At 40.2% G+C, this 17,249-nt stretch overlaps 2 protein-coding genes across 5 annotated transcripts; one reads left to right on the plus strand and one right to left on the minus strand.

Annotated features, from left to right (window-relative positions):
• Window positions 1–1,507: 1,507 nt before the first annotated feature.
• On the minus strand, window positions 1,508–6,014 carry LOC141905457 (uncharacterized). The gene is made up of 6 exons (XM_074794323.1): window positions 5,650–6,014; window positions 4,992–5,118; window positions 3,094–4,824; window positions 2,551–2,674; window positions 2,299–2,418; window positions 1,508–2,188 (listed from the first exon to the last, which is right to left on the minus strand). The coding sequence occupies exons 1-6, from the start codon at window positions 6,007–6,009 to the stop codon at window positions 2,005–2,007; spliced, it is 2,646 nt and encodes an 881-aa protein (XP_074650424.1). The 5' UTR covers window positions 6,010–6,014; the 3' UTR covers window positions 1,508–2,004.
• Window positions 6,015–6,411: 397 nt separating this feature from the next.
• LOC141905184 (uncharacterized) lies at window positions 6,412–15,392 on the plus strand. 4 transcript variants are annotated; one of them, XM_074793975.1, is made up of 4 exons: window positions 6,412–6,472; window positions 6,713–9,571; window positions 10,094–10,541; window positions 15,158–15,392. In XM_074793975.1, the coding sequence occupies exons 2-4, from the start codon at window positions 6,719–6,721 to the stop codon at window positions 15,160–15,162; spliced, it is 3,306 nt and encodes a 1,101-aa protein (XP_074650076.1). In that variant the 5' UTR covers window positions 6,412–6,472; window positions 6,713–6,718; the 3' UTR covers window positions 15,163–15,392. The 4 variants fall into 4 exon arrangements, with proteins under 4 accessions (XP_074650076.1, XP_074650073.1, XP_074650075.1 ...); XM_074793972.1 differs by lacking the exon at window positions 15,158–15,392 and adding an exon at window positions 11,452–11,610; XM_074793973.1 differs by lacking the exon at window positions 15,158–15,392 and adding an exon at window positions 11,452–11,610 and having other exon boundaries at window positions 6,469–6,595.
• Window positions 15,393–17,249: the final 1,857 nt, after the last annotated feature.

A 17,249-nucleotide genomic window follows, 5' to 3' on the forward strand; every position in this document is an offset into this window, starting at 1 on the left:
CATCACGATTAATGATTTGTCTTTACAGCTGTACAATATATAAATATACACGCGTATGATTAGGTAATCTACGTTTATCATTCATTATTATTATGGCTCTAAAACTAAATCGATGAAAAAATAAATGCATTTTACCCGAAGAGTTTAAAAACATTCTAAACTGAGTATATATATATATATATATATATATATATATATATATATATATATATATATTATACATACATACATACATATATATATATATATATATATATATATATATATATATATATATATATATATATATATATCTATACACACGTCGCAGAGAATACTGCTACACTGGCTAATATCCGATTACAATAACATCCAAGGGCCCAGTTCCAGACGCGGGGTGAATTTGATTCTGGAAGTTAGTTCATTTTCATCATCGACAAAAATATCAATTACCGGTGTATTCAACTATAAGCACAAGTTGAATACAAATTGAAACTGTGGAAATGAAATAACCTGGACTTAAAGTGATTGTACTTCAGCTATCTATAGAATTCATGCACTCCGCAATACGATTCTGACCATAATCTCTGAGAATTCTTATTTCTAAAGCATTTAAATCGATGAAGAACTGTGTTAAAAAAATAACACAACAGCGCAAGCCAGCTTAACATGGCATTTAATCTGAAGGCTGGTGTCAAGATCAATGACTATAGAACCAATGAAAAGTGGTCTAAGACTGACCTTAAATGCAAGCCTTCGATGTGCAACAGGCCCCAGGGGCTGGTTGCATACTGGTGGCTTAAGTCCAAAAGAGGTCTTAAATCTTAAGATTGGTCTTAGATTGGCTATAGAACCAAGTTGCTCTTACACTGGTCTTAAGTTTAAGCCATGACTGAAACTGGCCCCAGGTTACATTTGAAATAGGCCTATTAGTAAATTGGAAATTTTCATTTATACATGATATGTTCATTCAATTGAAACTTATATCTAAGTCTTAATCAATATTCAGAACACACATATAGCCACATTCATATTGTATAAAAAAAAGATTTCCAGTTGGCAATTTACAAATATTGAAAGCTTTCCGTGAAATCTCGATAGTCTAATGGTCAAATTTGACCTAGCACACCCGGCACTCCAAATTGAGATATGTAAATTTCCATACAGTAGTGACATCAGCTTTTAAACCATCAATAGCACATTGTATATCAACTTAGAGTTGGTTAAATTCGAAATAAACAAAAAAAAAATAACAAAGTTTGTATCTCGTAAAATTTACGAGAAAAAAAAATAAAGAAGAATGCGTAAAAAAGAATCAAGACCAACTCAACAATATCATCAGTTCAAAAAAGTCATAACATGACAGACATAGAGTTGATAAACATGGTAATTCTGAATCATTTATAAATGCAGGTATCAGATATAAATCAGCCCCTCAGATATTTGGTTCCAGGCTAGATTGATACCTACATTAAAACTGAAACATTATACTAAGGTCTGCAATGTACAGTACCTATCAAAAGCTCTCATTAAGACTGAATTTATTTAATTCACTTTCGATATCGTTTTTCAATGAAAGTAAGATTGACTAGAATTTAACTGGTTTTTGTTTTTATCACAGTTTAATACTGTTTGTTGTCTTCGATACGAATCAGACCAGTATTTCACGAAATACACAGACCAGAGATGAGAAAATGAGAAGAGTAACGTTTCTACTGAGTAAAGAGTTTATCCAGCGAATTAAACGATGATTTGCGAAGAAGTTCATGAATAAATGACTATTACGATATACATCGAATAGATTCCTAGGGGGGAAAAGTTTGCTCCCATTTTTTTTACAATATGTTCTTTCAGGCTCAAGTCCTACTTAAGTAAAGCCCTGTTTCCTCAAGACATCTTTGCTTGTAGGGTCAACGCAAGATTTCTTCTTAGCAAGCACTCCCACTATCAAGACATCTTATCCTTCTAAATTAAATTCACAGAGCTGTGGACAACACGAAACACATCGACTATTAAAACGTGTTCTTAAAGCATCTCGTGCATGACAGGATGTAATAACGACATATGTTCAGCTCCTTTGATCGGCAGTTTGTGGATGGAATAATGATGTATCATTTCCGGTATACTCTTATACGGTTGACTGAACTGTCCGAGAATGTACGATCCCTCGCGACACACGATTTTCATGTGCATGAATCCACGGGCGCTCCTGAAATAATACGTAATAAAATATGTTGTAAGTGACCAGGTATTTCAAGGATATGCATTCCCTAATTATGTCTTCGTGTGGTCAAGGCTTCAGGTACACATGATACTTACTTGAGTGAGAGTGAAAAATCGTCTTTACTGCTTTCACTATTACGAACGAGATAACTGCCTTCTTTGTGCACTCTCAGCAGATTTTCAGCATCGACGCGACTGATTGAACCATGATACCACCTATACAGCGAGCAACACAAAGAAAATCAAGATTTACAACTCAATACGCAGACAATGCTTTATAGGCATACCAACAATGATCAATAACTAGTTTTCATGCGTAATATACATCCAATCCTAGTTTCAACTTACTCTTGTTTCTTTAGAGGAAGATTAGGATCGACTCTTTCACCGACTGACTTGCATGATTGTTCTACATTACGAGGTTTAGGTGGCGGTGGTGGCTGCTGAGGAGGTTCAGACATATGACCTCCTGCTACAAGAAAATTTAAGATTTTGTTATATCGGTAATAGATATTAAACCCGCATCAGTGTCATCTCAATTCTTATCTTATCCAGATATCAGTGAGGTTCCACCTATACATAAATGTATGTAAAATAATAATGATTAATTCAGATTTCTCATAAATCAAACAAATTTCATAGGTCCGAAATGATCTGGATGAAGTGGTTCTTTCAATAATGAGACCTGGAACAAATACAGTAAACTCCGTCTAAATGGGTAGTGTTCGAGCTGTCTTCTTATGAGGTGAGAATCAGTTTTTCCAATGAGTTTCAATTAAAAGTCACTGACTCACGTGGTTTCTGAGTAAGGAGGCATTTACTGCATCTAAATAGAAAGATTTTCAGAACTGATATACTTTTACGCTCGTTTCAAGGGTATAGTGTACTCACCAGACGTTGCTAATTGTTGAAAGACATTTTTCTTGTCCCACGGTTCGTCGTAATCTTCTTTCGGCGGTTGATTCCTCTTCGGTGGATTACTGCGCGGTGGTTCGGGAGGTCTATCGCTGCCAGCGTTACGACTGCTAATCGCCGGCCGCTCCACCGGTTTCGAGGCTGACGGTCGCTCGGAGTTAGGCGGCGGCGGGGGAGGCGGATCTGTGGGAATATTACGCGCAGCGGGGATTGGTTGAGTAGGTACGGGAGGTGGAAGATCAACGGGAATGTTTGAAGGCGCCGATGATGGTTGCGTTCGTTCTCGAGGAACAGGCGGAGGAACCGCCGTCTGACGCAGCTGCGAAGGCGGCGTCGCCTGTTGAGGGGGCAGCGAAGGAGGCGGTTGTGCCGGTAACTGCGGGGGTAACGAAGGCGGGGGTTGCGCCGGTACGGGAGGCGGACCCGAACCCACGCCCGCCTTATTTTCTGGAGACTTGAATTTCTTAAATTCCGTTTCCGGATCAAAACATAAAAATGTCCACGAATCGCTGCGACTCGCTTCGCGATTTTGAACGATGCCGCCTCGGTATCCGTTAAACGGGCCGTATCCGTACGACTCCGAACTACTGTCTCCGTCGACGAGGTTGTATTTTTCGCGTAGTTTTTTCTCGAGCGTGTCGTCGCGTTTTTTCGCTTTCACGCGCGTGTTTCCGGTGCTTTTCGACTCGCGTTCGTTCATCTGCTGTTGGCATTCGTCGCGTTCTTTCGCGTGTTTGTGATGGTGTCCCTCTTTACAGCGCACGCTCGGATCGAACTGAGTTTCCGCGTGTTTCACTTGCTTACCCTCATTCTGCTCGTGTTTACCCGCGTGTCGAACGCGATCCTGAGCCACCTCGTCTTTGCCTTTTCGCCGCGGTTTCGGCTGTGGTCGTTTTTTCCCGTCTTTATCTTTCGTCGGTTTAATGGGAGGTTTGTCGCGTGGCGTACGTTCTTTCGGTTCTTTAACGTCGACCGCGACTGGTTCTTCCTGGTAACGTTTCTCTTCCGTTTTACCTTTTGGTAAGAAGTCCTCCTGTCTGAGGAATCTCGGTCCACCCGCGGATTGCTGTCCAGCAGCATCTTTATTAGCCTCGCGTACCGCCCGTTTAATACGACTTTCACCTCCTTTCGGTTTCTCTTTCTCCGCTTCAACTGCCGTGTCTTTCAACATGAAACTATCCCCATCCAACTGGCCGAATATCTCACCGACCAGCCCGCCCACATCATCCTGCACTTGTATTTGCTCTTCCGTCGCTGAAGTTCGCTTTTTCGCGGCGCGAAATTTACATTCGAGTTCCTCGGTTTTCGCGCGAAGATCCCACGGTTCTTCGTAATTGCCGGCGCTGAGATTCAAACCGTCGTCATCGTCGTCGTCGTTCAGTAAACTCATATCTCTGCCAGCAGAGTCCGAATTTAAAGCGCTGTCCATCATTTTACATATATCCAACTCCATCTGACTCTCCTTCTCTCTCGCACCGGCTTCGGATCCTTGGTCGAAATGCATCGATTCGCTTTGCGCCATGTCTTTGATTTGAGTGACGAGGCGATTTTTGAACGACCACTCCCACGGGTCTTCGTAGTCCTCTTTCGGTCGTTCGTCGGCCGGATACTCGGAGAACTCTTCGAATCCGGCGACGTCGTCGAGGTCACAATCGAGAGGATCGTCGTACAGTTTTCCATCGTCATCTTCAGCATCTAAACTGTATTCTGCAAAACAGAAATACAATCGTCATTTTCAATTCCAGGGATGAGATGCTAGATTCGGAAATTTTTACATTTTTCCACTTTTTTTAACATTGCGTGTAATTGTTTACAAGTTGTAACAAAATGTAAATACCAATGACCCATCATCAAGTTTCTAGTTATTTGCTTACTTCGTAGCTGTTGAACAGTGTTTTGTGCGTCATATGGTTCTGTATAAGAATCATCCCCGGATGATAAGAAATTCAGCTGAAATTCGCTACTTTTGGCATCTAATGGTTCGCTATAGTCATCCAAGTACTGAAAAACATTTCACAAAAACACGGTTTAAATTAACTAGAATTTTGCAGTTCAGTTAATAAGTAAAGGTTAGGGTTTAGGATTATGTGGTGGTATTATCATTCAGGAAACTTAAGCTTTACGATTATAGGTTGGTAGGTAAGTATGGTAGGTATAATAGGCCTATGGGAAAATCAAGAAAATGTAACAACTTAAATTTATAATAATAAGGCCCTAATTATTTATACTATCCCAATAGGGTAGGGAATAGTACCAAGGCTTGTATAAGTCTTTTAAGCCAATCAAATAATTAAACATGATTTATGGTGAAGCCAGCTGTTGTGGCCTCAGTTTTTAAAAAGTCAAAGTGATAGTGATAACGCCATCCATGATATTCCAGTATTGGAATCAGCAATCATCAACTTTTAAGGCTCTAAATCAGGACATATATTTAATAAGTTTGACCCACTCAGTCTAGACAATTGCGGTCGATGACTCATGAAATAAATAATTGGAAAAGTTGAGATTTTGGCATAAACAATGATTACTCACTTTGTCTTTGCGAGCATTTTCGAACTCTCTGCTCTTCGCGACTGCAGCTGCAGCCAGACCAGCCGCTAGTTTTTCTCGATTTCTCGGAAATGTGTCTGAAAGGCACGTCTGAAAACTACTCAGTGTGTCGGTCGGGCTCGCGCCTGTCGGAGGAGAGCAATTGATATCCCCAGTGTCCCGTCTGAGTGGTAATCCCGGTGATGACGGGCTATCTAACCCACCCACGGCCCCCAATTCACGATCGATCAAATCTCCATCGTCGAAACTTTCTGTTGCCACGCCAAACCTTTTGTTGTAATCGCGTTTTGGCGGTGCCGGGGGAGCTTTTTTACCCCCAAATTTCCTCAATAATTTCGCCATTCGACGTTCTATTTTATTTCCGGGATACCCTTACTCGAGTCTACGCAGTACCGGCCATCACTGGATTCATCTGATACTCGAGTATACGCAGCTTGGCGAGTCAATGCCAACAATTATCAATTCAAATATAATTAATTTCAACAGACTTAAGTGGTCTATTCCCTGATTATTACCAGGTCGAGAAAGGGATAAATATTCAGTTTCTGAATGTATGTCCGGGGTTTAGAGTTTGGAAATCGAGAGTGGGCCAGACTTGTACTATTAGCCCCTCGTTTTCCTAGTACAAAAAGAGGGCTCGTTTTCCTAGTACAAAAAGAGCCAACGAGCGTTGCGGGTACTCCAACCGGTAAAACCCACGACCTTAATCTGATAACAATGATTAGATATGTGTTAACAGTATAACATTGGTATATGCAGGTCTACATGCGTCAGTACTTAACTGCTGTTAGAGAACTCAGCGAAGGTAAGCCTTGGTTCTTCAGTCTCAGTCATTTTTGGCACAGTGCAGGAGGCTCCCAGTCGTTTTTTTAATCGACGAACGTGGTTGTGTTTCGGATCGAGAAAAAAAAGACTCATTTGAGTAAAAGTAATTCGAATATTATACATTCCTATGAATATTTATGTATTTAACGAAAAAGCATTAGTCACCCACTAAGTGGGAAATCCCTAACGAATTGACGTAATTCATTTATTTCATGTTCAGGATACGATGGAAGATGATGCGAATTTGACCTCGCGAGCGCTGACTGATCTTCAACTGGTCTCAGAGACCGTTCAAGCCGCTGATGGAAAAACTCGACGACGATATGACGAGGCTTTGAAGTTCGGTAACTTACCGTGCGCCTACACGAAAGTCATGCTACTCGGAGATGCTGGCGTTGGCAAAACGAGCACAAGGAAAATTCTAATGGGAGAAAAACACGAAACTTACGATGGACAAAGTACATTCGGTATCGATAAGCATGTCGTAAACGATCGATTTAAACCCGTGGAACCAGACGGAGCGAGCGAATTGGCGAAGGCCGCCGCCCATTTTGCCATCCACGGTAAAAGCGAGCTTCTTACCAACGTGAAAATACCGCTGTATTTAGTAATAATTCGCCGTCTATGGGTCGCGCTAGGCTTTGTTCTTACATTTTCTTTGGGTATCATTCTGTTTTGTTTCCAAGGAATCGAGTTTGGGTTCGCGCCTGTGCTAGCGATAGCGACGTTGGCGACTAGTATGCTTCTGAAGAACCCGGTAACCGGTTTCAACATCGGAAACGGATTAGCGATCGTTCTAGTAACCGTGAACTATCTCACGTCAGTAGAAATTACGGCATTTTATGCTGAAGACAATTCCAACGAGAAATTCGTGTTCTTAATTGCCTTAATGTGCACGACATGCCTCGGTTTTTTAATCGGTTTTATTCTGGCAACCGGTTGCGGAGCTGGAATATCAATAGCAGTTTCTTTAATGTTACCTCCTTTACAGACGAATCTCAAACCCTCAATTAACGCTGATGTCGTATTGTACCTGGGACTCGGTGATATCGTAAGAGCCGGTAAAGCCCTACTCCTTATTTCTTTCCTTGTCATAGGCGTTCTGATACAAAGCAAGGTCGATAACAAGAAACTGACGATAACAATAAAAGCTATGTCCGTCCTTTTTGCGTTGACGATGATTAATGGTGCAGTCTATATGAATATTTCACTGGAATGGATTCTGTTCGTATGCGCAGGATTGGCATACGGAATTGCGTTCATCGCCGGGCAAAAAGAGGGCCGACGAATGTCTAAAATTTTCAAAATTGGTTACGTGAACAGATGTTTCACCGATTTTCTCGGGTGGGAAGTGGGAACGATTCTCGCCCATTTTCTGGGATGGCGACTATCATTTGCGGATTTGAACGGCACGAACGCGATGCACCTTGCTCTATCCGTAATCGGAGTTGCTTTGGCTGTTTCGTGTGAGATTTACCGTTGGTATATCGCTACAAATGACGCCTACCCGGTCGATTTGGTGCGCCGCGAAATACGAGATAACATTCCCGGCACGTGGCCTTTCAAATACTGTCTTTTAGACTGCGCTGGAAATGAACTTTATCACGTCGGACATCACATATTCATGGCTAAACATTCCGTATATTTGATCGTGTTCAGCCTCGAAGATGCATATCTCCGACCAGAATGGCAGTTAGAGCGGCTTTTGTATTGGTTGAATTCCGTCTTCGCTCACGCCAGACACAGAGATGCTCTGGTATTCCTCGTCGGTACATTCAAAGCATCGCTCGAGGAGCAGCAAATTAACCACATCGGTCAATGGCTCAGTAACGAACTGTTCGCTACTTTTGCGGGTCGGCTCGCGTTGAATGAGAAAAGATCGAGGCGCATTCCGTTGTTTGCGATCGAAAATCGCTATCGAATTCATAACGTCGGTTGTCCGGATCTCGACGAGTTGCAACGATTGATCAAATTGAAGGTATCAAATGCCGAATACGCTTCGAGGCCTATTCCGTTGAAGTGGTTCGCTTTTTATGACTTCATCGTCGAGTGCAGAGCATTATGTAAGAATGGACGGCCATCGGTGATATCTTGTTTCTTTGATTATCACGATTTGTTCGAGCGCCTGAAAACGCGATGCGGTTTTGAAGAGGAAGCTGAATATTTTCGTATGCTGCAATTTTTTGCCGATTTCGGTGAGATTTTCTTTCGCCCGAACGACGCGCGTTTATTCCGGTACGTCATACTCGACCCGAAAATCCTAATCGATAGCGTTGAAGCGTTGGCTGGAAAATACGCATCGTTTAACGACGACCCGTACGCCGAACGTGCCCGGGATAAACTCGAGAATTCAGGAATCTCTTCGAAAAAATTGCTCGTTAACATACTCGGCCACGTACCCGGAGCAACAGCGATAAACATACAAATTCTACAATCCCTTGAACTACTTATACCAGTCCATCGTCATTCGGCTGACGATGAATACATTGTTCCATTTCGGTTGCCGTTAGATTCTCGAAATGCATCATTCCATGATATGAACTACGAAAAATTCTTTTATTTCGACTTCGGATATTTTTACCCCGAGGTAATATTTATGAATTTGTTGGCGAAGTGCTACACGATGACCCGCCTTACGACCGACCAAGACAACGTTAGACTATCCGAACACGATATCCAGTTTTTCAAAGATTCGGGAGTTTTTTATTTCGGAGGCAGCGTGGTCTATCGGGTGCAACTGAAACGACCGTCGCCTTCGAGAAACATCATCAAAATTAGCGCTCACAAGTTGAACGAAGAAGCTGAAACTTTTACCGTCTTTCGACAACTCGACGCCATCGTTAACCTGATACGAATGAAAGACTTCGAATATTTAACCTACGAATGTGGTTTTCTTTGTCACTGTTTAGTGGACAAAGATTTCGAGCTAGATCGATTTCATTTGAATGTAGTCGCCCGCCACGGAACGACGCAAGATTGGGAATTCCCCAAAAAAGGCCGCCAGAAGTTTCTATGCCGAGGTGAAATAGAAGAGATCGATTTCGGTTTTCCAGAAGATAAAAGTATCGACTATGAAAACGTGAGTGCTTACTCGACGGGTAAAATCATCATGTCAGGTAGCGAGTCTTTGATGATCAAAATATAAGGAAGTATTGAAAAGGAATGAAATGATTGAGGAAACCCCACCCCCACCCCTTCCTGAAAGTGTAGGCTATATTTCGTAAGAACTATCATTTCAAAATCATCACGGTTTTGAGATAATAAGCCAATATATATGCGTGTATTTGTAGAACACAGCATTCATTGAGGGCTTAATAAAAATTGAATAATAATGCCACAACACATGAAAATGGATGTGTGAAACCAGGTTCTAATTCAGTAAACATGCCGTGAATTAAATATAAAGCATAGAACAGGCGAGCGGGCATTTCGATCGATCGGTGTAATTAATAATATCTTGTCATCAGAGTCGTGCAAATATTAGCTCGGCAGTGATCATTCAATCTAACTGAACGCGTCCCAACTTTACCGTTATTTGTGCTTTATAAAATATTTCTCTTGCCTAATGATAGACGATGCAATTTACACTCGAATTTTTCAGGAGCAAGCATTAGCAGAAAATCCAACGGACACCAAATCCGAAGATCATCGCCCGCGTTTCGAAGCATACATATCCTGTTGCCGAGACGATCGACCTTGGGTCCAATGCGAGTTGCTGCCGGTTCTCGAGAACGCCGAGACGCCATTTCGAGACGTCGGTTTTTTCGATAAACCGACCGTGGCCATCAAAGTCAATTACGTCGAAAACCCGAATCCAAACATGAACAAATTATCGCTGTTGCAGATGAGCGCTCGTGATATCGTTTCCTGTAAGACGGCAATAGTAGTAATCAGTCGAGATTATCTGATCGATGGCAGGTGCACGCGAGAATTAGACTACATCGTTAAACGCCATAAAACGATCATTCCCATTATCAAAGATGGCTGCCATGTGCCCGATTCGCTTTCGACGTTAAAAGTGTTGGACTACGAGTCGTGTCGGAAAGAAGGTTCGTTATTGGGTCGGTTTTATCTTCCGCTCATATACGCGGTTAAACGAGCATGAACATTGATTTGGATTTTTAAAAGTGTATGCATTAGTATGAGACATCGATAAAAAATGTTAAGATTTCATTCCCAAGTAATTCTCAGATATATTTATATAGCCTTCTCACTTAAAGCAGCGCCAAATGAAATTATGCGGTATATACTGATTATTCTAGATCAGCTAGTAACACAATTACCAATGTTTTTCATGATAAATGAATTTATTTTCCGAAAGAAATTGCTCTCTTAATTCGAAATGGATTCATTTCCATCGGTTCATACTTAATTGACTCAAAAATATGTAGCTTTCTTTTTGCCACTAATCTGATTAATCGTAGTGTAGAAATTATTCTGACGAGAGAAACGAAGATTTCTGGTTGCGTGTCTTTTACAATGATTTCTCGATTCTATGAAAATCGTCAAATAAAATCTGCTGATTAATTTCTCTATTTTCCGTTCTTCTCGTCGCATTTATTATCTGCAGCGTGTACTTGTCAGAAATGATATGTCACAGAATATGAAAACTGCTGCAGATGTTGTAAATGTTACAATGAACTTGACATATTTCACTTGAAATAGACGAATAATCGGATGTATACAATCAAAAGACATGACTATTAATGGATCACCAGTACATGTACTTCGAAAATTGTCTCTATGCGCAATCACATCACTTATGAATTACGTAATGAATATACCAATCTCATTAATTCCCAAGCATATCTCTCCGACACATTATTAGTAATGATGACGTTTATACACGTATGAGCATCTGAATGCTACTCTGACAAGCGTTTGTTGAACGAGTTGAGTGTTTTTGTAGTTATATGCGATCGGTGTCGTTTGTGGTTAATTCAGTTCCGCTGTTTGTAGACTGCTGTGTTTTAACCGACCAAACTGATTGCTCGCCATTTGCGTCTTCGCCTGGGAAGCACCGTCGACAACATCGACCAGATGACAAAATCGACGAATATGCCTGTCTGAAAAGAAAACGATAAAATGTCATAATACGATTACTAACTACTATTAACTAATATATCCGTATTGTATACGATATTTTTTATGCTTTATAAGGAAATGCAAAAATGTTTATTCTAACGATTGAACCTGGAATGAGAAATATCAATGAAAGTCGTGTTATTTCGGTACATGATAAAGTTAGGGATAGGGAAGTTAATGAAATCAATACGCCAAACCCGCGTCCATTGCTAATCATTTAACGACTTATTCGAGTAATACTCCCAAAACTCGCTCAAGATATCGCCAAAACACTCGTTTCTAGATGAAATGAATAAACTCGTTCCAGATAAGGACAAAAGACTATGAATAAATATGTGTAAGCCTTTTTGGAAATTAATGAAATAACAGTTGATTTCACACACGTAAAAAATAAACATGCATGCCCAGTTGTTTCCTCGTGAAAAGTAAATACGCGTAGTATGTATTGGCCCTATATAAATAAAGTCAGCTGGTATCAGTCAGTAACGAATTAATAAATTCATAGATCATGAATGTGATTGGATTCGTTTGAATACATTAATTCTATTGTAGATGATACGATGTCAAACCATGTGATGTAATCGAATGGCAGATACAAGTCCGAACTGTAATGAAAATACGACATAATGAAAATACCCTAGAGGACCATGATTTAGCAATGCGCATTATTCATAGACAGGTGTATCCATTAGTCAGGAAAAGGACCCATGTATCTATATATACATGTAATTCGAATTGGCGTTATTGGAATTTCCGAAAGAAAACCAAAAATAAGGCACTTTTTCAAGTGATTGTGACATCGCTAGCTGCGTGAGTAAGTGACGTTCCTCGTCATTGATTCGCGCATTTTCCCGTCCAGGTTCATGAAAAATGTCGATAGAGAAACAAAACATGATTGGTAATTATGGTTCGAATCCCAACACTCATGTCGTTTCTAATGAGGTACACGTGCCTTCCAAGACTTCTATTGAATCAATACCATTTTCAAGGGCATGGAAACGAACAATCATTTTCACTGCTATGATTTTGTGCTGTTTTCTAGTGCCGGAAGAAAAATTCACAATAACGGTTTTTCTGTTCAAAACGTGTTTTTCGACTGCGGTATGTATCCTGGTTTAGTTGAGATCTACGTAACAGGATTCGATTTGCAAGGACGAAACGCTTTTTTGGCCCACTAAAAGTCCTCGAGTTAACGATCCTGTATATTTATGACGTTTAATGGGACCCCATCAAGCCAACTATTCTCTAAATTAATCACTTCTATCCTTCGTTCCGTGTACTCCAGGAGATACGCCTTCGCATGTCGGCATCGGGTGATTATTTCTTTTAGTTTGCATTATTGGTGAATACCGTTTCTTATGAAAGTGTATGTAAGTGAATAGTTGAGATAATGAATAGAGTAAATTGGACGTAAATACGTGTATATTTGCGATTCACGATGCGAACGTATGGTATATATTACAGAAATATAGACCGTTTTTTGGACATTTTCTGTTTTCAATAATTCACTAAGACTGAAGCACAGGTATGGATTCTCGATATTTTCCATTGAGAAACAGGCTGCTACTTACCTGAACTCACTGTTCATGCTGCCGTATATGATGACGTTCAAGGCGATTGTCAAACAATATAAGCCTATGGTAACTACATACGCTATTAGAGGCTCTTCGAGGTCACTGTCTACTGTTCGCAGAACGAAAAACGGCGCATAGCCGAAAAAGCTAACGGAACAAATAAACCCGAAAGTTTTCGTCAAACGTAATTCCATCTGAGCCGAATCGCGGCTAGTAGCTATACTGCGTCTGTTTGATTCGGACTCGTTCGACGAATTTACGCTGAATCTGTTCAAAGCCGTCGTAGTTTTTTTCACGTAAATTAGAATCGCCGTATAACAGAATATCATCGTGCAAGCCGGCAGCCCGAAAAGCAACAGTAAGCTGACTATTTTCTGAAATGTTGGAGTATCTGGAATGAAGATACATTTCACGTCCAATCCGTCGTCGTGAGCCTCTTTAAATTCGTCGTACATCGTCGGAATTAGCGAGGCCGGTGGTAAAATCCAACAGATCATTGTTATCAGTACTCGGCCTCTCCGTCTCTCTAAAAAGTCCACGCTATGCACCAGACGTAAATATCGCTGTATAGCGATCGATGACTGGGTCAACATGGAAGTACCGTAAAGACACAAGTTTAATATGACGAAAATTTGACAAAACAACTCACCGAAATGCCACCCGTTTGATACAAGCGTACAAACCATTATCGGGCAGAGAATGCCCAGAAAAAGTAAGTCCGGAATGCTAAGGCAAATTACGAAAAATCTCGCCGCCTTCCCGCGAAATAACGAGAACTTAGCAATCGAAATAAGGATCAACACATTGCCGAGTATTCCCGAAATACTGGTTAATGAAATGACCGTTACTCCGATAATTCGTTCGAGCATCGTGAAAGATTCAGCCATCGTACACAACTGGTTCCTCGGAGCGGCGCTCCACTGTCACATTTACCATTAAATGTCGCCAGATCAAGTTACGAGCGTCCGTTCTTTAGGTTCCGGTAACACTTGTCATCGACATAGATTCATTCGATGGCTCACATTCCCGCTCGTTCTCTCTCAATCCATTTCTTTCTTGTTGAATAGGAAATATAGTTCCAGCTGCGGTAGAAATAGTCATTTATTAATTTCAGTGAATGTATATATTTACATTTCTAACGAAAGCCTGAATTCTAATAAACCTGAACAAACATTGATTAAACACTCAGTCCAATGAAATATGTACGGAATGAACCATTTATCACCCTCTAAATAATCCAATACCAAATGATTGGACGATTTGAGGCACTATTTGCCATTTCATGATGTTAAATCGTCTAAAATATCAGCGTGTAAATGTTGCCCGGTTTTCGCGTCAAATTTAATTAAGCGGGAAGTGCTTCTTTTCGCTGGGAGACGATTCTGATTCGATATTGATAATTCCAACGCTGAAAACTCGTTCAAAATTTGAAACCACTTCGGAAAATTACGTTGTAAAATGATTCGAGGAGATTCCCACGGTCGAGATACGCGTCGAATCAAAATTTGAGTACATGAATTCTGCATAGCGAAATCGAAATCGTTCTAGGTCAATACATTTTCATCGGATACTGACTCCGATGGGTCTGAAGTATCCTTTTTCCTGGAGTCAGTTGTACAAATTCTTTTGGGGTTAGTTCTAGTTCCAAAAGTGGAGTCTATTTGGGTACTCTTAGAAAGGAGAAGCAGCTCCCTCTAAGATTCACTGCGCTCAGAATATTCAAATTGCCAATCAAATGATTTCTGAAGTTGCTTCAGAATTATACAGATTCCTGCTAGTTTTAACGGAAGTCTGTTGGCAGTCCATCGTGGTGAATTTATATCGATTCATCTGATCACTAGTGTATATAAGCTGGTCTGAATTTGTAACATTCACTGGTCTCTTAACTGCGAGGAGGCAACTAGAAATAGCGAAATAATTGTAGGTAATCTTCTTAATCGCTGAGAAGATTTTTGTTCTTTTTCACGCACTCATGTTGACATTTTGATTTATTTTTATTTCGATAGAATAACGATGAGTCACGCCGCAGTGATGTTTTTCGTTGTTTTCTTTGGTTCGTTACGTTCGCCGCCGATGCGCAAAGCTGTCAGAACCAAGCTGAAATGATCGCTTGTTACGTGTACAAAGCCCATAGCTGTCTGGAGTCGGGTGTAACTAATGAAGAATGTTGTGCAAATACTGAATATTACTTCAAATACGGTGGAGGTTGTATGCCAGACAGTAGGTAGCAAATGGAAAAATAAAACAGCAAGACATTGTTTGTCATGAAAATTGCTTTTAAAAGATTACTCTTCTTGAACTTTTTTTTTCTTTGAGTTTTCTCTATAAGTCACGTCGTAAAAACCAGGGTTGCAAAAAGACTGTCCCATATTCCATATTTTTCCTACTTTTGAAAAGGCACAATTTCTTTGGGAGACAGCTGATCCTGAAGAAGCGAAGCCTTAAGCGATGCCGCCAAAAAACGAATAAAATTAGCGCTGGCGGTTGAGAGGATTTCTGCCGGAAGGAACTTGTGTTGCGGAGTTTTTTAGTAGCAACAGCTTAAAAATCCCCTCGGGCATACTTCAATGAATTTATTATATTCAACTTTCTCATATCTTTTTTTCACGAATTTATTTGTTCTGCGATTACCTTTCAACTGCAATGTCTACGATCTTATCCTACGATAAGATAGAATAATAAGCCTTTTTACAGTTTCCAGGCGCCATTTTTTTGGGTACCCGCCGGGTCCGCATTGTTGAATTTTTTGTCCCTATTTTTCTCCGGTTTAATTTTTTTATTTCGTTCATATCTCTGGATTTGATTAAGATAGAAACAAAGTAGAAATATCGATGAACTCGGCTGATAATAAACTTTTTTATGATATCACTCATTTATAAAGTTAATGCAACAATGTGCGCTGGTGAAGTTATAAACATTGATATCGTCTTCCCGATAATTCAACTTGAATTATTGCTCATCTCATTCAAAAGTCCGTAATTCTTACAAATTTTAATCTACATTTTTGAAATTTTCAGGATCAATAGCCATCTATATGTGGTCTTATATACCTTTTACCGTTTTTAATTATCTTTATTAGTTTTTAAGTAATTGCGAGTCAAACTTCCAAAACACGTTTTCTAGAGTATCATGTGTGCATATTTATATCAAGAAATTTGCCAATTTAACCGGTCCTACATTGTTAAAATCAAAATTTTCAGTAACTATGGAAACAAGGGCACCTAGTTATTTGAAAAAAATGGTAAATAGAGATATTTCTAGTAACACAGGGACAGACTACGGGTTTGGAGGGTCGGTAGTCCGGACCCCTGCTCCTTCCCATTAAGATTACCATCTTTGTCAAGACAGTGATCGCATAAAACTTACAAATCTAACATTCATCCTCTTGCAAATTAAATTGTTTTGGATGTATTTGTTTCAACACCGAGGGGCACCCTACTCACAGCCTTAATCTACGGAAAATGTCCTTATTTTTGGACCCCTCTCCCAATCATCTAAGATAGTCAAAAAAGTCGAAATAAGTCTTAGTGTCAGGCATTTAAGTTTCATTGATCTCCCGTCTATATTATATCGTTTAACAGTATATTGCATCAATGAAATATGGCCGTTGGCAGGTGATTCTGGAGCCAGTTGCTCAAAAGTTAACCATCAGAAATACCATGGTGTAATGGCGAGCGCTCGGTCTTCAGTTAAATACCGGTACCCGATTTACATTTTTGAATTTTCAGCAGCAGCTCCACGCAAATGGAAGCAGCCACGGTTGTGTCAAACTTGACGTTTGCAAACCGTTGGATCGGGTTTGCTTTTTTGAGAACGTTCGATGTTCGATCTTTATTACTGATCGTGACACGAGCTGGAAGGTGTTTCAAATTGAATTTGAATATATTAGGCTTAGTCGATTGTGTTGGAAAGATTGGAACTTTGGAATATATTAGTATATATTGAGGAACATAACATTCGTTTACTTTCTGTCAAAATTGATCTCGTGTGTTTGATAGTTGTTTTGAGATTTGGCACGAATTCTAAGTCAGTTTTGATCATACAAGGTCTGTATTAGCCCACTTCACGTAAGTAGCCATGCAAATTTGCGACGTCAAT

This window comes from Tubulanus polymorphus, chromosome 5 (assembly GCF_964204645.1).
Source record: "Tubulanus polymorphus chromosome 5, tnTubPoly1.2, whole genome shotgun sequence".
Lineage (NCBI taxonomy): Eukaryota > Metazoa > Nemertea > Palaeonemertea > Tubulaniformes > Tubulanidae > Tubulanus > Tubulanus polymorphus.